Source organism: Paramisgurnus dabryanus, chromosome 20, assembly GCF_030506205.2.
Source record: "Paramisgurnus dabryanus chromosome 20, PD_genome_1.1, whole genome shotgun sequence".
NCBI classification, from domain to species: Eukaryota; Metazoa; Chordata; class Actinopteri; order Cypriniformes; family Cobitidae; genus Paramisgurnus; species Paramisgurnus dabryanus.
Window position 1 is genome coordinate 22,058,330 of NC_133356.1, and position 21,952 is coordinate 22,080,281.

At 37.8% G+C, this 21,952-nt stretch overlaps 1 protein-coding gene across 3 annotated transcripts; it reads left to right on the forward strand.

The window, feature by feature from the left end:
- The first annotated feature begins 389 nt into the window (after positions 1-389).
- Positions 390-20,383, forward strand: letm1 (leucine zipper-EF-hand containing transmembrane protein 1). 3 transcript variants are annotated; one of them, XM_065297073.2, is made up of 15 exons: positions 390-676; positions 5,629-5,686; positions 5,819-6,293; positions 10,351-10,494; positions 10,610-10,747; positions 10,912-11,115; positions 11,201-11,320; positions 11,423-11,554; positions 11,738-11,908; positions 11,991-12,110; positions 13,798-13,932; positions 14,048-14,241; positions 14,478-14,510; positions 14,891-15,047; positions 15,144-20,383. In XM_065297073.2, exons 1-15 carry the CDS (start codon positions 598-600, stop codon positions 15,294-15,296), a joined length of 2,313 nt encoding a protein of 770 aa, XP_065153145.1. In that variant the 5' UTR covers positions 390-597; the 3' UTR covers positions 15,297-20,383. The 3 variants fall into 3 exon arrangements, with proteins under 3 accessions (XP_065153145.1, XP_065153146.1, XP_065153148.1); XM_065297074.2 differs by having other exon boundaries at positions 14,909-15,047; XM_065297076.2 differs by lacking the exon at positions 14,478-14,510 and having other exon boundaries at positions 391-676; positions 14,909-15,047.
- The last annotated feature ends 1,569 nt before the right edge of the window (positions 20,384-21,952 follow it).

Sequence of the window (21,952 nt, forward strand, 5' to 3'; positions counted from 1 at the left end):
AAGTGTCTGGCAACCAAGAAATAAGCGCGCCACTGTTCACAAACATATGAAATTATTGCTGAAAGACGTTTATAAGTTTTAATTTTCGTTTTTTGGAATAATGTACAGAATTCTCGAGGAATTATGTTTTTGAAGAGTTTAAATAAATAAAATAGTTATCTAGTATTACAATGAATAATGTAGTAATTTATAGTATTATAGTAGTATTTAGTTTATTTGTCTTTGGGTTGTACGAGTTTGTTCACTTTCTTAAGCACATGATTGATAGTGATGACCCGTTCTCAAAGGGGCAACGCTTCATAATTTATTCTTGGTCAGTCCTGTCAGCCCCAGTACCATTATGGTTTCAAAGACAGCCAATACCGCCCCCTTCTGGTCGAGCTCAACCCACAGGAAGACGGAAGCAAATGACAAGCGCTTGCAAACTCATCGCTGGAATCACCGAGGAGGGTGCAAGGACATCAGCCAAACGCTTGGGACTATGACTTATGTGGATGGTTCATAAACTCGCAGTGTATTTCTACTGTACGTCCACTCAACTTTATTGTAAATCATACATTAACGTTAAACGCCTTCAGCCATACAGACGGGACCAGAATGGCATCGATATTCCTCATCAGGTCTCGGACTTCGCTGTTGACAACATCTAGATCATTAAAGAACGAATTCAGAAAAGGTAATTTTATAATTGCATGTGACAGATCTATTTATATCGTCTGGTTTGAAGTTCCTCAGCCTCTTTGTTTTTTTTAATGGCAAAACAGCTTTGTGAACTGTCAAATACGCGGCTGATGGTGATACACACATTGCTACAGTAACCGGTTTACTTCACGTGAGGAAACGTAGCAAGGCCTTGTCATTTTTATATTTCAATGATTCTCTTCCAATGTAAGGCTTGATAAGGATTGTGCTAATGCTGCGATGTATATGAAAATAGTACCTAGTTCACAACCTAACGTTAGCCACTTAGCTCAAAAACCTAGCGGGAATCAACATTATTGATGATAAACAGATCGGCTTAAACGATTAGCTAACGAGCTAACTATCTAGCTTCACCGGTGTAAGCCATTAAAACCGAGAACTATCCGACACAAACGTTTTCATAGGCTGAATGGTTCACATGTATTAGAGATGTGCCCAGTAAGTCTGTTGTACAGGCACAGATAATGGAGATGATCCTCTGCGTCTGTCTGTCACACGTGTGCGCGCTTTTGTGTCATTTCCAGAAACCCAGAGGCGCTGTCACTGTTATTGACTGTTTGTATGCCAGGTCATTGTTATGAGCAACACACGGGTCGTTTCCACAAATTTAAAGAATGTTCGTGTTTTGTCCAATTATTTATATGCTTTATTTTTCTTTGCTAATTCCAGACACAGTAAATTATTAATTGTTTGTGCTCACAATGAGAGACGGACTGACGCTCCTTTCTGCAGGGATTAACAGTTACGTTTACACAAAGCAAGAGCGTATGAGTAGTTTTGTTTATTAGATAGATTAGTCATAGTTTAGGCCTATATATCCTAGTAACGTGCATGACACGTACTGTATCTATCACAAGCTGATGAAGAAAAGTAGATCACTGGAGTTTATCTGAGGACACACACCTCAAGGCTGCACAAAACTGTATCATACAGGGATAGAAACAATGGGTCATATTTCTGTACTGAGTCTGACTGAGGTTTGAACCAAGTTGCAAAACTATAACTAGTACTATTAAGCAAACCTTTGGGCCAAAGGTATGCAAGTTCAATTATCTACTCGATAATGTAATTTAGGGCAGTGGTTCTCAAACTGGGAGACCGCGAGATGGTAACAGGGGGGCCCCAGTTTTATGACATTTCATAAAATACATTAATTTATCATGAATTCTGTGTAATTAATCAAATAAAATAAGGCTACTAACCAACAGCACTACTTTGTATACTTCAATATGTTTTGTCTTATTAAAATGTTACGTTTTAGAACAAATTTGTTATACAAAAAATTTGGGGGCCGCGAAGGAATGCACCATATACAAGGGGGGCCGCACGCTGAAAAAGTTTGAGAACCACTGATTTAGGGTTATTTTAAGTGAAATATCAAGTGGCTTTCATCGCAATAACTGCAATTTTTGTCTTAAATGGTTGAGTGCACATAGTTTATTCTGTGTGTGTTATGAAAAAGAGACACTGAAAGTGTAATTTATTCCCTAGACTTAGCCCTGAGGGAGTATTGTATGTGTTCACATGCCACATTCAATCTAAGTTATGTGAATTATCCATTGCTAGATTTTCTAACCACAACATTGTTACCACAACGTGTTACTGATTTCAAAATCCACTTGAAGTGCTTCTAGAGAAACCTCAGTGTTGACCTTCTTCCTTTAAACCTGTTCGAAGCAGTGCACTCTGGGTAATGATTTACCACATCTGCTTGACAGCCTATAAATTAGTGGTCCAATCTGGGTATGCATTGTTAGATAAAAAAAAATGCTAACACAGTGTAAACACTGTGACCCTCACATTGAGTCTAAATGAACGTTTATAGACCTCACATACAGAATATTTGTTACCAGCATCAATGCAACAACCAAATAAACAGGTTTACTCTAAAGTCTTAAGCTCAAGCACAGGCCACTAGCTCACTCAACACGGTTTCTTACCAGCTACCAAGCTTATAAAATGTGGTTATGATGTTTGGTCTGTTTTATCTGGCACAGGCAAACAACATGAGAGAAAAGCATTTGTGTGCCTTTTATGTTTTTGGAATATTGTTCTCTTTTTGGGTGTTATCCCAAAAGCAGCTTAGATAAAAATGACAATTTAGCATTCATAATATTTTTTTAATTTCTTAACCGCCTGGTCTTACTTACACCTCTGTTACAATTACTTTTACTATTGTATAAGCTAGAAGTTTATGTAAAAGAAATACTGTATCCAATGCCCTATGCCCGCTTAAAACATGTTCTTTGCCTACCTCTTTGTCAGTTGACACACCCTAAACTCTGTTGCAGAGCATAGGAAGATTTATGACCACAAAGTTGTTTTAAGCAGAATGCTTTTTCTCCACCCTTACAGGAAGTTAGACAACACAATCATTTACAAATCCTTTAAGACAAGCCTTCTGATAATTTCGAGGAAACTTGATCGTCTTCTTGCAAACACAAAGGGACTTACAAGAGGATAGAGATCTCCAGCCTTCTGCCACCAGCACCATGACCTCAGGACGTGAGGCCAGAAGTCCTATAGAGCTATATTTAGAGACAAACTAGAAAGAGCAGAACGCATTTATCTTTCAATAAGACCATTCTCCTGTCAAGAGGATACACCAGGGATTGGGGCCAAGGGTTTCAAGGGTCTGAAACAGTATGAGATAGAGATAAGGCTTCACCTGGGCTAAAGGTTTTAAAGCAAATATATTTTATATAAAATTAGCAGGGTAACATTTATGCATTTTTATGTGACCTTGACGCATATCTGATCCCATGCAATACCCGCACTTCTCCTTTATAAATTGTTGATTTAAATAAAAACTATGAAAAATAGTTATGATTTAGCAGATTTTATTCTTGCTCATACTATGTAAATGAATGGTGACTGGCACTGTCAAGCTCCAAAAATGACATAACAGCACCATAAAAAGTTTTACTGTCACTGCAGATTACAGCAGAACAATCTAATCCAGCAAAACTCATTTAAAAGTTTCCATTGCAAAGGATACTACAGACTAGACTACTATGATATTTGTGTGTTGGGAATAAATCCACTGTAGAGTTCTTCCTAGTATTGGGATATTCGGACTTTACCCCCTTCCATCTGTTGAGGAACTGTAGCTAACTTTAGCATGAGTTAGACGTTACAGAAATGTGCTCAGTCATTCTTGTGTCTGCGTCTGTCACAAATGTCAAGCGTGCTTGTGAAGGTCATTACAAAATGTTATGCTTGAACAATTGACAGATGATGCAGTGTGTTTTTATTTTACTGCAAAGTCTCCCTGTTTAACATATGTAGTGCTTTTAGGTTTTAATAATGGAGTTGAGTGAAGTAAAATCTTTCAGGATCAGGCAACAAAGGTTTTTCATGAACCATCATGTAGGAATGTGAGCTTAATGCAAGGGAAAAATATTTGTAATGCCTGATCAAGAATCTTAGTGTTGTCATTATATAGTTAGTTTCAGGGAATGTTAGAATAGCATGATAAGTTAGCACTATGCTAAACTAGCATGTTAACCAGGTCTTGGTTACGATTATAGGAGGTTAAAGGCCAAAGTATAGTCAATTTTTTAAGTGTACTTGAGGGTCCGTTTACAGTACACGTGACGCAATTTTCTTCATCAAAGGGTGGGCACACTTCACTGTACATCAGATATTTGAAACCCTGTTTGTTTGCGTAAACGTACGAAACAGACTATACTTCGGGCAGTCTGATTTTTATGTGTACGCGCACAGTCGAACATACGGCCGTGCAAAGTATAGTTTATTTGATCAGTATGTGTAATAAAATGCAATGGGTCTCCTGGGCTCCTTACTACATTCTCCTGCATGCGCAGACCTACGCGTGCAATGTATGCAGGGTTTCAAAAATCTAGTGGTGACGAAATTTGTGTCACACATACTGTACGCAGACTCTTGCGTTGCCTACGCATTGACTATACTTTGCAGGGCTCCAGACTAACTTTTTTCACTAGGAGCACAGTGGCCCCCAACTGAAAATTTTAGGGGCACAACCAGAAAATTTAGGGGCACATACCATAAATCAACATGCTAACCAAATGTTCACATTTCTACTAAGTAATACAATGTATTACTAATGAATACTTTGATGATAGATGCAGAAAGTACAATGTGCTGTTTTCAATTCAGTGTCACTCACAAAAAAAAGGGTCAAATTTACTGGTTACACATGTGCGACTGGATGAAATATTTAGTGTCACACTCAAATTTTGGTGGCAAAATGCCACCATTTGGTGGCAGTCTGGAGCCCTGCTTTGGTCTGTAACTTGCTAACTGAAGGTTAAACACGTATAGTAGGAGAAAAGTTTAATGTGATGATTTATATGAGTTTTCCCAGATGCGATGTATAAAAACCAAAGGAGGGTTGAGATGATTGAATAGAGTATACCAGCACAACCATTGAGAACTTCTTTTTGCTCTCAAGTGAAATTCGTTTTTCTACTTTATATACCCTGATATACCCTAGTCTAAAGTAGTATTGTTTCTTTAGGTACTTAAGCAGTTGTACAACCATTTTACCCTGACTAAACATCCATTGTGGCATGGAACCAAGTCTGTGCCCTGTCCTTGAACTGGCATGGTCCTGCACTGACATGTAGCCTGTAGCGACTCATAATCTTATTTTGTATCATGTTACAATGTTGGAATATGAGCGACCCATACACACAATATAGTGCAAGCCTAAAGCATTGATTTGCTAGGCCTGTACACTCAGTTTTTTTACATGTTAAAGTATAGTTTATTTGACTCGTACGTGTACACAGACGTTAGTAAAAGATGGACCATACGTTAGCCTTACCTTTACGTTTTGTTCTGGCCATGATTTATGTGTTGTATTCATAGTAATATTTTGGGGTGTTTCTTTGCTAAGTGTTGCTATATATTATAAATCCTGCTTATTTCTTTTACTTTCAGGAAAGTTGACCGAAGGAGCGTGCTTCAGTTGTACTGCACTGCGGTTAGCCACAAACAGGTAAACTAAAGATTGAACTGTATAATCTACCACAGCTTACTTTTATGAAGCTGTTGTCATTAAACAAATCAAACATGTTCAAATCAACAGTTTTCCTAATTCTAATAATGTACAATGTTTGTTTTTTAACAGTCCTGCTGTTCTTGGATGCAGCCTGCGGCCTCATGCATCATCTCTACCGCACCCTGAATTCTCATCGAGTCAGCACTGCTTGACCAGGTCACACCGTATGTACTGTGCCGTCTTAGTACCTGACCACACCCTGTCAGGCCACAACCACTTCACGCATCATAGGACGATAGCTTGGCCAGAAAGCACTTCCGTTCGGTGGGTACATACTACAGGCCGCCTTCATGACGATTCAAAAGTTGAACAGTCTTTACGTTCACTAAAGGATCGGAATAAAAAGCTCGAGGAGGGTGGGCCGGTTTACAGTCCGACAGTGGATGCGCAGCCGGTGAGAAGGTCGATAGGGCAACGCGTCGTTGATGAGGTGAAGCACTACTATCATGGATTTCGTCTATTGTGGATAGACACTACCATCGCTGTGCGCATGCTCTGGAGGATACTGAATGGAAACACTCTGTCACGCCGCGAAAGGAGACAGGTATATATGCAGTCAAACAAAGCACATGCTCCAAAATTTAGTAGCGCAAATTAATATTTATTTGAACCACCAGCTTTTTATGTGCAGTATGCATGATACAGGAGGTGGATGATTTAAACATGGAGGTTGTGCATTCTCTGTACTGTTGGGTGCTAGTAGCCATGTCGTCTTATAATGGTATCAGGATCATGTGATTTTCATTCTGCACCCCCCCATTGGAAGTTGAGCAATGTAGATAGAAGAACATTTTTATACTCTGATAGTACATGTGGGTAAAATTTTTTTGATTTCCCCAATGCTAGTAATAGTAATAACTGGTTAACCCTTTGCACAGATCAGTTCAGTTTAGGTTGATCACTTTAAGTTTAAGAATAATTGCATGCATTGTACAGTACTGGTCAAGAGCAGCATTTGCATTACTCTGCTTTGTCTTGTCAGTTTAGATGAAGCTTATCTTTGCGGCCGGTAGCCTACAATGTCTGTGTGTTTTTGCCCTGTGGATTTAACTCAGTGTAATGTAATTAAGTGTATTAGGAGGATTTAGAGGTTAACATTCTTCCGTAGTTTAATCCCAGCTCTATAAAATCCTAACTAGATCACTTGTGAGGCTAATGATTTAAATTAGTGCTATGCTGAGTCTTGATGGAACAATCGATTTGAGATTACCTTCCTCCCTGAACCTACTGTGTAAAATTTAACATTGCATAATTCGATAATATTTAGATTTAGTTCTTGAAATAGATTATAATGTGTGTAATTTATGCAAAAAAATGTAAAAAAAATATTTTTAGACCTAGTTTAAACACTCCCTCCATCTCCTATTGGTTGAGCAAACATTTAGTCCCAGCCCAAACTTGTCATTTGGACCAATGTTGTTATATCCTGCCCAGTCAGACCAAATAAATTGGATTGGTTGTACAGAAATGACACTTCATCTTTAAGGTGATGAGTTTAAGATATATATTTATTCTCCTTTCTTTTGTCCTGATGTTCTTTTTGCTCTCTATCTCGCCTTCTCTTACTCCCTTTGGCTCAAAAGGAATAGTTCACCCCCCCCCCCCAAAAAAAAAAAAATCCTGTCATCATTTACTTACCCTGAAGTTTTTACAGACTTGTATAAATTTCTTTGTTCTGCTGGACACAAAGGAAGATATTTTGAGCAATGTTTGTAACCAAATCATTTCTGAGCACCATTGGTTTCCATAGTATTTGTTTCTCCTACTATGGAAGTCAGTGGTGCGCCACTTTTCTGCTTCATTACAAATATCTTACTATGTGTTCAGCAAAGAAATGTATTTAGATCTATAACAACTTGAGGGTGAGTAAATGATGACAGAATTTCCATTTTTGGGTGAACTATCCCTTTAATGCAGGATTATATATATATATATATATATATATCTCTTTTACCTATTGTATGTGTCACATGTGGTGTAGTTGCTATATCTCTTTTACCTATTGTATGTGTCACATGTGGTGTAGTTGCACAAGTAATTTCTTTTTTATAGCATCCAAAACTCAAATTGGATACGAATATTACGCACCTGCAGATGGTTGGCACCCCACCCAGCCTCTTTGCGACTCTCCATAGGGAATTACTTCTGTGTTATCAGCCATAATTTGTCATGTATTGTGTAAAGACAGTTTTAAAGTAACCACGCTGATTTTAAATCTGATAAAAGCAGACCGGATAAAGATATTTTCAGGATTTTATTTAACGAGTGTTGCTTTTTAAATTCACGTTATAAACGACTCAGACTGATAGATTGATAAGGACTTCCTACTAACCGAAACCCCATAGTACACACACAAAGCTGCACATGAAACACAGAATCGCAACCTTGCGATTCGGAATGGATTTCAGACAGGTTTTTTAATGGGATACGCGAATAATCGTCACAGTCCTATTGACTAGTTCTGCTTTAATGTAATCAATACAGCATTGACAATTCATTGTTGGTCCAAAGCCTATGCTGACTCAAGTAAAGTGATATATTGATATGTTGTCTTTAGAGGTCAAAAAAGAGGTTTCATTTTGTTCTTCCCTTAACATTTGCACAAAAGAGTTAATGTTACTGTTCAAAATGTTTAGCCTGTAAGCTTACTGCTCATCAGTATTATGAAGGTCACGCAAGTACTACGCTGCTGATCTCAGCTATCACACACTTTTTTCGGATAGTGCCAATACCTTCCTAACCTCAAATTCCCAGACGGTTACTTGGCCTGTTGTAAAATAACACTATTGACGCATGCAATCTATAATTGTTAGTGGACTCCCTGGTCAGTACTGGAAATGACGTAAGCATGATTGGTGTGCCTTGTCTTTCTGTTTCACCCCCTACATCTTAAAATTGCCCTTATTTCAGGCTTTATAGCAGATGTCTCAAACCCTCCTCCTCCTGTGCTACAACACACCTGTCTGTAATTATCAAGTAACCATGAACACTTTGATTTGCTGCTTCAGCTGTGTTTGGTTGAAGTTGGAGCTACAATCTGCAGGATGGTAGCTCACAAGGAGCATGGTTGGAGATCCTTACTATATAGTATGCAAATACTGATTTAACTGATAGGTTGTTTATCTAATTGCAGTACCTGATTTTGGATGCAGGGGGCTCTTGGAGGGAACAGTCTGCCCTTTGCTTGCTAGGATTTAAATGTCTGTCAATACATAGCAATATCGTTTGGATATGAATTATATGATTATTCTTTCCTCTGTTGAAGGATACATGGGCATGCCTTTAAAAAGTTACAGTGTCTTACAAACTTTGTTTCAAGGTAATATTTAGTCACCTAGCAATTACCCAAAACACAAAAGCAACAGTGTAGCAATGTAATAACAACCAACCAGAACACTTTAGGATACCAACAGTCTTGAAACCGCCGTTAACATCCAAAATATCAAAGTATATGTCATATCTACAAGGCTTTAATTTTTTATTGCATTTGAAACATCCAAAACCTAGTGATTTAAATAAGTTTGAATGCTTTTTCAATATTCAGTAGGTTCCTATCAAGAGTTTACTGAGGCTTTTATATGGTTTGAGCTCTGTCAACATTAGCATTGCGGAGGTATGCTAATGCCTCAGCCCAGCTAGCATCTGTCTCACTATTCTTCTGACCTGCTTCATCTTTAATCCTGCCTATTCACAAGCAGACTCGCACAGCGTGGGTTCCTATAGCTTTGGATCAGTCATCATCAACCCCCTTCCCGACCCCTCTGCCTGTGTCCTGCTCTTTCCTGACGACGTCCTTTGGAATGCCTTCCCACTCTTTACTGAATATTTCACACCACAAGCCTTGCTGTTTTTCTCCTCTCTCTCTTCTTCTTCTCTTTCTCTCTCTATTGCTCTCTCTCTCTCTCTCTGACTGTGGTGATATACATGTCAATGGGCCAAACACAAAAGCTCTTTTCAAGGGTGCTGGGCTTAAAGCTTTCTTCCCTATAGGGTTGCATACACACAGGTGGTATAAGGGGAGCAGGGACCCCTTTCATAATGCCGAAGCTCCTTTGTTTACATACCTCTCTTTTTCTGGATCCATCATGTTTCATTACTGATTAAGTGTTGTGTGATTGCAAAAGTCACTGCTTGAAGTTCGAGGTCTGGCGGGTTTTCATTCTGAATTAAAAGATGGTACAGATTTGAGAACTTTTTAACGCAAGAGTGGGCCGTCTGACAATAGACAAATACATGGGCACACCTTTAATAATAGCGGTATTGCGGAAAGCCGGAAATTCTGGTCATTGGCAGGGAAGCGTTTTCTCTTAATTGACGAGATATCTCGTCAATGGCAGCGAAAGAGTTAATATCTCACACAGTATATTATGCCACAGTATATTTTTATATGTTTTTGTGACAGAGGTCATATTTAATTTAAAGAAATATGGTTTTTGCCTCTTATTAAAAATACATGGGTTAATATAGCACAAAACTCGCTTTCAGTTTAGATTGGATTGGATTGAACTCCATCGTTCATAAATGACATTTTGTTAACAAAAGGTCCATTTACTGTAATTAAATATGTTGTAACATCAGTGCTTTTCTCTTCCTCATCACAGTTCCTGAGGACATGTGCAGATGTTTTCCGACTGGTGCCCTTTCTAGTTTTTATCATCGTTCCCTTCATGGAGTTTCTGCTTCCCATTGCAGTGAAGCTTTTCCCTAACATGCTGCCGTCCACCTTTGAGACACAGTCCACAAAGGTACGCCTACCTTTCAGCTTGGAGTTCTATCCTAAAAAATCCATAATTGCATTTCTGTAAATTCAGTTCCTCCACCTATACAAAAAACATGCATCTACATGTGTGTGTTCTATAGGAGGAAAGGCTAAAGAAGGAGCTAAGGGGGAAGCTAGAGATGGCCAAGTTCTTGCAGGACACGATTGAGGAGATTGCACTAAGAAATAAAGCAGCCAAAGGCAATGTGACTGAAGAGTTCTCCACTTTCTTCCAAAAGGTAAAACTCTTTGAGAAGCCATGCCATGCAACTCACATGTGAACTCTATTTAATGCAGCTCTTTGTCACCCCCATGTGGTGATGTTTATTATATTCCCTTTACAAAGGAGATATTACTTACAAATTCTGAGAATGCAGTGACTTTTAGCAATTGTCCCTTTCAGATTCGTGACTCAGGAGAGAGACCCAGTAATGAGCAGATCATCCGTTTCTCTAAGCTGTTTGAGGATGAACTGACTTTAGATAACCTGACACGGCCGCAGCTGGTGGCCCTTTGCAAACTGCTGGAGCTTCAGCCCATCGGCACCAACAACTTCCTGCGCTTCCAGCTTATCATGAAACTACGAGCCATCCGTGCAGATGACAAGGTTAAACACTGATCGTGTCAAATGTTCAATTATACTACTGACTCCTAGTTTTATTTTATTGATATGTTTGTGGTGTGATTGACAGATGATAGCAGAGGAGGGTGTGGACAGTCTGAATGCGAATGAACTACAGGCGGCTTGTCGTGTGAGAGGAATGAGAGCTCTGGGTGTGACAGAGGATCGGCTTCGAGAGCAACTTAAACAGGTTAAACACTGCAATACGTCCAATACGTCTTTTATTTCTTTTAATGCAGGGATTTCTCTTATGTATTTATATATTAATACTTTGTGTGCGTGTGTGTGCTAGTGGTTGGAGCTTCACCTGAATCAGCACATCCCTACGTCTCTTCTGCTGCTGTCTCGTGCCATGTTCTTGCCCGACACGCTTTCGCCTGCAGACCAGCTCAAAACAACTCTACAGAACCTGCCTGAGATAATGGTACATACTATAGAAAAATCCAAACAACGCTAACATTTTTATGCAATGTAAAGCCAAAAATTAAGAAATATGATATGATATTCATCTTTACTCCTAAAGCAACCAAATTCAAGAGAAACAAACAATGCAGAAAGCATAAACATGGATTAACAGTTACAATGGTAATGTTGTGTGTATTCACAGGCTAAAGAAGCACAGGTGAAGGTGGCCGAGTTGGATTTTTCCAAAGTGGATAACAAGACCAAGCTGGAGGCCACGCTGCAGGAGGAGGCGGCAATCCGAGAGGAGCACAGAGAGAAAGAGCTGGAGCGGTTGGCTGATGCAAAGGAGAAAGCAAAGGAACAGGCTGCACGGGTCATTAGCATCTCCTGTTACTTTATTTAGCTTTGTCTAATCATATGTGAATGTTTATTGAATGTTGTATTTTTGCATCTAGGAGCTTGAGGTGCTGGATGCAGATGGGAAGGTGGGTGCAGAACAAGCTCTGTCCAGTGCAGATGGGGCCATCCATTCAGAAACACTACGAGATACCGCACCGGTGCTTGAGGGAATTAAGGTAACGCAAGCCACATGTTTCTTTAGCAAAAACCTTGCTAGCTTATTCCAGCTAATGTGTGTGGGCATTTAAAGAGCAATAAAACAAGGCAGTACTTTCCCAACAAGAGCTGGCTCTTTTTTTTTTTAAAGATGGGGAATTTTACTCGGGTGATACTGATGTGTCAACCATGACTGTTTCTCATCAGTTTACAATTTATCAGCTGTTCCTGTGTTTTGCATACTTATTATTTTATTTTGCATGTTTATTTCTCCAGTTTGAGCAGTGGCAGAAGTATATGCACATTCAGGTTTAATGCTGATTTGCTCTCCGTTTGGAGACCACACTTATCCGTCTGCTCTTATACTCCCTATCCGCTTTTGAAGTCATGACCTAAGGAATACCGTTTTCGGATCTAAGCCACTCATTTTAATACAGGATATTATTTAAACAGCCATTTTTGAGTACTGTTTATTCATATACCACATTTAAGAGTAATGTGTAACTCACAGTGTATAATGCAGTCTCCAAGCACACAAAATCACAGGCGGCAATATATTTTTATAATTAATAAAAAATCCATGTCCATGTCTGGTCTTCTCGGATTTTGTTATAGAGAATAAAATTAGGATTGGTGTTTTTGGTAGTTTTGCATTATGATACGAGTGAAAACTAGCATGATTTTTGAGGGGTTGGACCCGGAAGCGGTGTGTGACGTCACACTTAACAAGCAAATACTGTATAAAACATTTCTGAACTGTCTCAAGTGCGAATTTATAAACCAAAAGAATAAAACACAATGTGTTGTAACAATAACACGTACAATTGTATGCATATGGTGATTTGAAAGAGCAGAAGAATTTGGTGTGGTTATCCCTGACCTCTCCTGATCCACTGTCCATTAAAGGAGTAGTCCACTTTAAAGATGGGGTCCATTGACTTTTTATAGCAGGAAAAAAATACTATGGTAAGTCAATGGGCCCCATCTATAAAGTGGACTACTCCTTTAATGAGTATTAGTGAGCTGTAAGTTTGTATGAGATATGCACTCACCGCCTTGGATTAGTTGCTTTCTGTGGCGTGAAGTTTTGTTAGTACGTTGTCTTAGACGGTGACGTGCCTGTTCTGTGGTGGCTATTGTAGCTTCACTATGCGTTTTGAAAGGGAGGGGTGCACTGTGGACTGAGCCTCTGGTTGCAATTCACTGTCTCACCACTAGATGCCACTAAAAATCTACACATTGGTCCTTTAAGATTAAGCTAGTTATGTATCAGCATCAGTGTTGTGCAGCAACTAACTTAAATTAACGATGTTACTGAACTTTAGTACATAGATTATGTGAGATTAGGATCATCAAAGTTAAATTTCACTCATTGGTTTCAATCAATCAAAGTTCACAGTAAATCACATAAAATATGATTTCTTTGCCAAGCAACAAAGATGCAGTAGTGTAGTAATAGTGATGTAATGTGATCACATGTGTATGTGAGTACTTTACAACAGCTTCTAACATGGCTCAGGTGCAATTTGTTAAACAAATCAAAATAATTTAATAAAATGGATCCTTTAACAGTTATTGATCATACTTTACTAAGCTACATTTTTAAAGGTTCCCCAGCCATGCTTTGGTTGTCTGTTCTTGTGTGAATCTCACAGGAGTTATGTGTCAATGTCTTAATGTGTGTGCCTGGTGGGTTTGATCTTTCAGGGAGAGGAAATCACCAAGGAGGAGATTGACATGCTGAGCGATGCCTGCACCAAGCTGAAGGAGCAGAAGAAACTCCTCACCAAAGAGAAGGAGGAACTGGAGGACCTGAAGGATGATGTGCAGGAATATAGTGAGGTGTGTGACTCTCTAGGGAGAAATAAATCTATAAATGCCTTGTTTTAAAATTGAGATGCACCACCTGACATTTCATGTCATTTAAAGATCCATCTATATGCGTTTCTCTGCACAGGACCTGGAGGAGATTAAGAGAGAGCTCTCTAAGACAGGCCAGGAGAAAGTGGTGGAGGAATCTAAAGCAAGCAAACGTCTGTCAAAGCGAATCAATCTCATGATTGGCCGAATAGATAAGATCATGAATGAGCTGGAGAAGGACAAGGTGGTGCTAGATGGTCAGATGGACAGCGAAACCACACCTCCGATAGGGTAAAAGACCTTTATTTGCGTGAGCTACATTGTTTATTTGGAGCTAAGATGGTGAGGGCAGCATTTGTGTCTGTGTTCGATCACAGGGGTGTGTTGGATGATGGGAAATGGCATTTAGTTGTGTTGTACACTGTAAAATGATGGTGGAAGAAGAAGCAGCACGCTGGGTAAAAACGCAAATCAAAAGAAAAGGGTTCCCAGCTAAATAAAAAAAACATGTTTTTGTTGTTTTTTAGATTGTTCTTTGAGAAACGTAGTAACTTTCCAAGGTAAGGACGAGAGTGACGTTTGCATTTCTTTTTTCCTCAAAAACTTTTAACCTGGACATTTTAGCCCAGTTTAATATACAAAATCAATTTGATGTTATTTATGTAATATTTTAATCCAATAATTGCTCGACTATACTGGTTCTGTTAATTTGTCATAGCAAATTTAATCAGTGATTAACATTATGGCGTAAAATCATTACAATCGTTATAATAACTTGCTTAATACAATTATAAGTCGAAAAGAGGGCGGGGCTATCAATTATTAAACGTCTCTTTTGGGAACCCTGCATGAATGTCTTGGCATGCGATTGGTTGGTCGATTAACTCCTCCACCACCATCTTACCTACTGTGTTATCAAGTCACCGTTTGCTGTACGCAGCATGTTCCTGTCCTACAGGGAAAATCTTGTCAGCATCAATGAGCTCATTGCCATCATGAAGCAGATCCAGAACATTCCAGAACACAAGCTGCTCAGCATTGCAGACGCTCTCGATGAAAACAAGGATGGCAAGATTGACATTGATGATGTCATCAAGGTAGTATAGAGAAACCGATTATCTCTACTTAAATGGTTTTATGGTTCCAACTTTCTTCATTCGGACATCTTGTGTGTGTATGCGTGTGTGTGTTAGGTCATAGAGCTGATCGATAAGGAGGACATCGATATCTCCACCAATCAGGTGGCAGAGATCATGGTGATGCTTCAGAAGGAGGAGAAGTTGGTGGAGAAGGAAAAAGCCAAGGAGAAGGCAGAGAAAGAGCAGGCAGCTAAAATCCAAAACTAGACTTAAAACTGACAGCGCCACGTAAGGAAACGACCACGAAGCTATTAAAGACCACGAATGTGCTTAATGTGTTTCAGAGAGAGGCGAAACTAAAGCTGTAATTATTGCTATATAATGTGTTTCTTTTTGGTTGTTCAGAGAGAAAAACACTTGTAAAAGGTTTAGAGAGATCTTTCCCTGGAGTGTACGGTTTTACATGCTAGAACAAATTTTGCTTTGTTCGAGACTGTTGTGTAATGACTGAATTGACAAATTTATTTATTTATTAATGGTAATTCAGAGATGAATTTTAAAAGGATATTTGTTTTGAACAAAAAATAGTTTTGACCCTTAAAAATGGTCATTGTTTTTACAATTCTGTTTTGTGGAAGCTTTAAGCATCAAAAATTATTTCGAAAAAATAATGAAAACATTCTCATCGACAACCCTTTGGCAGTGATGTCATTTCCTGTGATCTGAGGTCATTTCCTCTCTTTGCACATTACATCATTCCACGTTTTTTCATCTGTTTTTTCTTTTAAGTGCTCGGTTCATTTACATGAGATTGTCAAATATTGCTCAGAAGACATTCAGCTCATACTCTTGTTTATCTTAACAACCAAAGACAATTTGTTGTACAGGTTGTGCTTTATTTTGTCCTGTGAATGCAACTAAGCCCCGCACCTTTTATGCTGCAGAAATGTATCGACTGAAAGTCAGTGGCTGTCTAATTGATTCTTTGTTTTTAATATTTATTTTGATTTTAGCATCAAGCAAACATTTTGTGGCCTTAGCAATCAACCCCCCTCCCAAACGTTAAATCCAGATATAATACAGCTATAGAGATATTTAACAATTTATTTGTGCATTGAATGTATAGGAAATTTCCATGATATGAGTCTCTGTATTAGGTTTCAAATGCATTCATTGTTTGTGAATGTTGGCTTGAGTACCTTTGTGTTTGGAATAGATAGGTGTAACTTCAGTCAGTGTGGCCCAGCCCATCCTCAGCAATAAAAGCCCAGACTAAAGAAGCTGTCTGAATAAGCATCCGCTCCTTACATGGAGAGAATTGCGAGTGGTGGCAGCAAATGCTCACACATGCATATTCGCAGCTTTGGCAGGCAGCGTGCAGTAACTGGAAAATGTCTATCAGTGTCACGCTCGCTGTTATGATGGCGTAAGTTTGGTAGCGTAGTTTCACATGGCACACGGCTGTGAATCATCACCCCTAACCCTAAACATGTCACACAGAGGGATGAGTATGTCTAACCTCAAAACTCTTTGTTCTCTGCTGGACCTAGCTGTCTGAATCTAGGTGCCTATTTCACCATGTGTCCCTTAACTGCAGTTAAGCCTGTGTTTATATTTGCTTCTCAACAGCATTTCTATTATTACTACTACTACTTTATCTCATTAGTAATACCGTATTGTACGTTTGTGTTTAAACAGAGATGCTGATGTGTAATTGCACTAAAAGTTGTTTTGAGCTTTATTTTGGAGTGTTGATCTAGACTCAGGAAGACCTATATGTTCGGTCTGTGTTTGCACATCGAGAGATATTTTAAGAGGACGAACACTTAAAATTTTTTGTGGTAGATATTGTAGAAAGGTATAAGGATACCTTTGATTGCTAAAATGTAAGTTTTTGATTAATTCACAAGGAATGGTGCATATATAACTGACCACAGTTAAGGATTAAAAAGGATGAGGGACAATTTATTACAACGTATTTATTACAAAATGAATTACTGACTTAAAGCTTTAGCCAAATAATTGAGCTAAACGGATCAAACTTGCAGTATAAATGCTCCCAAAATACCTGTTGTGGTATTCTGCTGATCATCCTGTATTTGTTAGGAGGTAATTTAATCTCATAGAGAACTGGTCTGTTTTACCTACTGTTACGCTAGTAAACTTATAGACTAAAAATCAATATGTTGCAAAATTATACAAATATGTAATTTGATTGTTTATACTACCTAATATGTAAATAGAATTACATACAAGTAAAGGTGTGAATAAAATCAAGCTGAACCCTGAAATATCATCATGTTTCTGCTTCGTTTTGTTTTGACACAGATCTGTGTCCATGCATTTTTGCATTGCATTATACCGTATACTTTTACATTTGTCTTTTCATTTTTGCCTTTTCATTATCCTGTGCTAAGCATGCATTGCTGTCCATTGACTGCATGAAATCAGATCACAGGTAACGTCTATAACAGTGACGCTGTCATGGCTTGTGACTGCACAGGCATAACTTTAATTTCGATTTGTTTGGTTGATGGTCGGGTGTGCTGTTTTGCAGTGAAGACCACTTTATGGTTCATCTTTTCCGCATTTAATTAAAAAAAAACACCAACTGAAAGTTTAAAGACTAATAGAAAATAAGTCAGCATCAGAGTCTGGTACTTTGGAGAGATTTTAAGCACACATACATATAAAGTCCAGTGGTGAAAATGTATTATTCAACACCATCGCTGAGTACTTTATCATAATTATTTGAGTTTTCCAAAGACATCTCTTTCGCGGATTGAAAATGCTTTGGTTTGCTGTGTCAAAAATGCGTAACCAATCATATTTTAACTCACATGTGCTGAACTCGCATGCAGTGTGTAATATTCTAACCTGCTAAGATTAGCGTTAAAAACAATTGACCCTTCGATAAGCCCCACCTTCCTTAGTTACTGTTGCTACGCCTGACAAGCTTTCACGTCTGGCAAGAGTCTATTACAGTATGTTTGCACCGGTGTCAGACATTCCCAAGGACATAATTAGTCATTTTTGGCAAATAGGTGAAATATCTGAGAGAGCAAGACAAAAAGGACTGCAGTATGCTTTCAAGGGATATATCCACAACTAAATATGAAACCGATTAGAAAATAATTTTATCAAAATTAGCCTAAAGCCTATAGATTAACACAATCCATATGTACAATGCTTCAGCATGTTTCCCTTGCTCAAAATCTTATCAGACCTCCCGCGATTAATTACGTTGATAAATCACGATTGGCTTGTTGCGGTTTTTGGGCGTGGCTTAGCGAAGGGTTAAAGAGTAACTAAACTCTGATCAGAGCCTGACTCCACCCACTAGCAATATTTAAAAAAATGCAAGAAAAGTGGGTAGACACCAACGGTATGGAAGGCCGTTAAAGCAAAAACGTGTTAAAATGTCGTGGTTTAACACGTTTTTGCTTTAAAGGCCTTCCATACAACAGAGATAAAGGGGACGAACTGAGCTCGTACTAAGTGTGTGGAGAGATCGTAACAAGGGCATGGTGAGCTTGAACCTGCTTATGTAGGGTCGTACCGCTTACATCACGCAGTACCGCAACATCCAACAGGAAAATTAAACTGCAGTAGCCACCATTCAACCTGAAGGGTGCAGCACTCAGACGTTTTACACCATATAGGCTATTGTAGCATTGAAACACTTTAAACCCAAATGTCAAAAAAGTTACTCAAATCAATGAACAGCATTAATAAAGCCCTATTCTTACAGATCATTAACTAAAAAAAGTTGGTTTAGGGTTTAGTCACTCTTTAATTAGTGCTCCAAAAGTGCAGTTAATGTATGTATTTGTGAAACCAGATTTGGCAGTTATGTACTGAAACTACATTGCATAAAGCAAAATGTGTTTTTTTTTTTGTATTTGATGTCGTTATTCAATAAAAAAAAAGTTATGTACTGAAACTACCGAAATTAGCATCTATTTGCGTGTAAGAAAGGGTGGATGCAGGGCCTAATTCGCATATTCATATCTATGGTCTGAGCTGTGCGATTGAGTAGAGGCGAAGACTAATTAGCATATTCATAGATCCGCGTATACTAAATGAGGGAATTGCATTTAAAACGAGCAGTTTTAACGCTTTTAGAAATTACTGTCACAGGAAAAACTTTTACATATACTATTATGATGCTCAAAGTTTTAACTGAAAAAATTATTGACCACAGGAAGACTTTAACTTGTATATAAGATTAAATGGCACCGAAAGACGAGATTGAGGTCCACTCAAAATGATTCTTTCAGAACAGAAGCAGATAGTTTTATAAGCGAGATATATTTAAAGGTTTTTAAAGTTCATGAAAGAATATAAGACTAAAATATTAAGATAATTCGACCTTGCATGACACTTGCTTGTTGCAGTGTGAGGCTTCAGAAAGCTATTAAGAGTCCTAAATTTAGAAATTGTATCATGAATATAATTAAAACATGACTTTTAGTTGGCAATTAGAATGGCAATTTCTGCCAGATCACTAGGGGGTGCTATAGTACTACACATGCTTAATTCCTGTAATACATGTTCTCATCAGTTCAGAATGTGTGTGCGGTCTTTAACAGTTACAGGGTAGCACGGTTTGACATCACACACAATAACTGCAGAAAAGAGACAAATACCGACCTAGCTCTCCAAACAGTCATTTCATCATATGTCTTAAACCCAAACAGTCTGACACCCAGACTAAAATATGACTTGAAATAGTGCTGTCTACAGTAATAACATGTGAGGACTTGAAGTGGTTTAAATAACTCGAGGGAGAGTCACAGTAAATCATTTTGCTTTAAGAGTTAAACGTGTGCTGGTAGCAGGACTCTGGACGAGTGTTTCATGTTTGTAGACGGCTCAACAGCTCTGTGTCTACCTGTAAACCAAACTTCTGGCTGCTCAATACAATTTTGTACTTTAGGTGTCAGGGTGGGATGGTGAAAGAATCTATATATCTATATACTGTATGTACTGTATGTTGTTTGGGTTATTTTATTTTAAAATCTTTGCTGAAAGCAAGTTAAAAAATTTTAAATAGTGCTCGATGTATTTATATTAAGTTTAGTAGGCCAAAGTGCATACTTTCAATAGTAGACATTCTCTGCGTTCTTGTACTGTCTCACTATTGTTCGTAATTTTTGTAAATTTGCAAACAGCCAAGAACTTGCTTAAGTTATTTAAAGTCATATTTACAATTTACCACAACAATATATGTATATATTCTACCAACATAAAAAGTGTCCAGTGTTTTTACGGTCTAAGAAAGTTTCTTGATTGTCTGAACGTTAGAGGAATGTTAAATTTTACCATTTTTAAATGTTATGATGATATCAAAACATGTTTTTTGGTTTGTTATGTAAATAATAGAGAAACATTGCATTTTATTATTTTAAAACTGTAATAAAACGTTTTGTGTGAATGTTTGGTAAAAATGTTTTTTTTTTAGTTAACTTATTAGGTTTAGATTTTGATATTTTGTTTCATTTTAAGTCACCATTGTGGTGATCAGTGTTTGTTTTAGTTGGACTCTTGACTCTTGACATTTTGCTTGCTAATTTTTCCCTGGTGCATTAACTTTGTGTGTATAAAACAAATTTGTTATGGTAATGTAAAGTTATTAGTGCAATTCTGTGGTTGTTGTAACATAACGGTAAAGATCATCATCTAATTCATTGATTTACTCACTCATCAAAAATTTCTTATAACGACAGTTTTAAAATAATAAAATGCAATGTTTCTCTATCATTTACATAACAAAGCAAAAAAAGAAACCACACATAGAAAACAGTTGTTTTAAACATTGTGTGAACATTAAAACCGGACACTTTTCATGTTGCCAGAACGTTTTTGGTAACGTTGGGAACTTTCAAGGATTGTTTTTAGAACTTTTCCCTGTTAGCTGGGATGCACTTAAAGGGATAATTCAGCCAAAAATGAAAATTCTGTCATCATTTACTCACCCTCATGTTGTTCCAAATCTGTATACATTTCTTTGCTCAAAAGATCTTCGTGTTCATCAAAACAATGTTTCTAACCAAACAATTTTTGAGCAACATTGATTAATAATGCTCCTGTTTCATGCTTCATTACAAATATCTTCCATTGTGTTCAGCAAAACAAAGAAATGTATACAGGTTTGTAACATCTTAAGGAAGTAAATAATGATAGAATTAGCCTTTTTGGGTGAACTATCTCTTTAATGTAAAGCTGCTGTAAGCGATGTCATTTATTTTTCTGTGTTTTGTTTACAAATAATAATGTCTTTGTGATAAACCAGGTTGTGTAAACAACATTAAGATTCATTAAGTTTTGGCCTGAATATGTTAGTCAATCAGAAAACTTAAAGACTCTGTGAGTTTGGGATAAGGCGACCTGTTGGGCTGAACGATTTCGGATGGTTTGGGAAACCTGATTGGAAGATGGGATGGGAATGCCAAAATTGATTACGGGAGATTTATCTGAGACTTTATTTGGCAACTGATGCTGATCAAGTGTTTTCTTTGTTTTTATGTTTGGTCCAGATGTCCTCATAATGTGATAGATAATGTACAGTATTATAAAACATTTATTGTACTTCAATCAGAGGTTAGCCTACTCTCTTTACTACACTTTCACAATGCTTTTCTGAGTAATAATGACTTGTTGAATGTATGTTGGTATGAAAAATAAGACACATGTAACCTACAGTACATGTTTTCATAGATCGTGATGCTTTGTTCATTGTTTTACACTGTATATCACACAATGCAAATGTATCTTATTCAACAGGCATCTAAACAGCAAATAAAATTGTTTTACATTTCTTCTTCGAAAAAGCATAACGTGTTTTTTGATTAGAATAAAAGTCCTCTCCAGCCACTTTCTGGAAGGCAGTGGAAAAGTCTATGGAGTTTAAAGACGGTTAA

Coding starts and splice junctions, on each gene's coding strand:
- letm1 (XM_065297073.2), top strand. CDS start 598: ATGGCATCGATATTCCTCATCAGGTCTCGGACTTCGCTGTTGACAACA. Junction 14,511..14,890: donor AAACGTAGTAACTTTCCAAG/GTAAGGACGAGA, acceptor TGCTGTACGCAG/CATGTTCCTGTCCTACAGGG. Junction 15,048..15,143: donor ACATTGATGATGTCATCAAG/GTAGTATAGAGA, acceptor TGTGTGTGTTAG/GTCATAGAGCTGATCGATAA.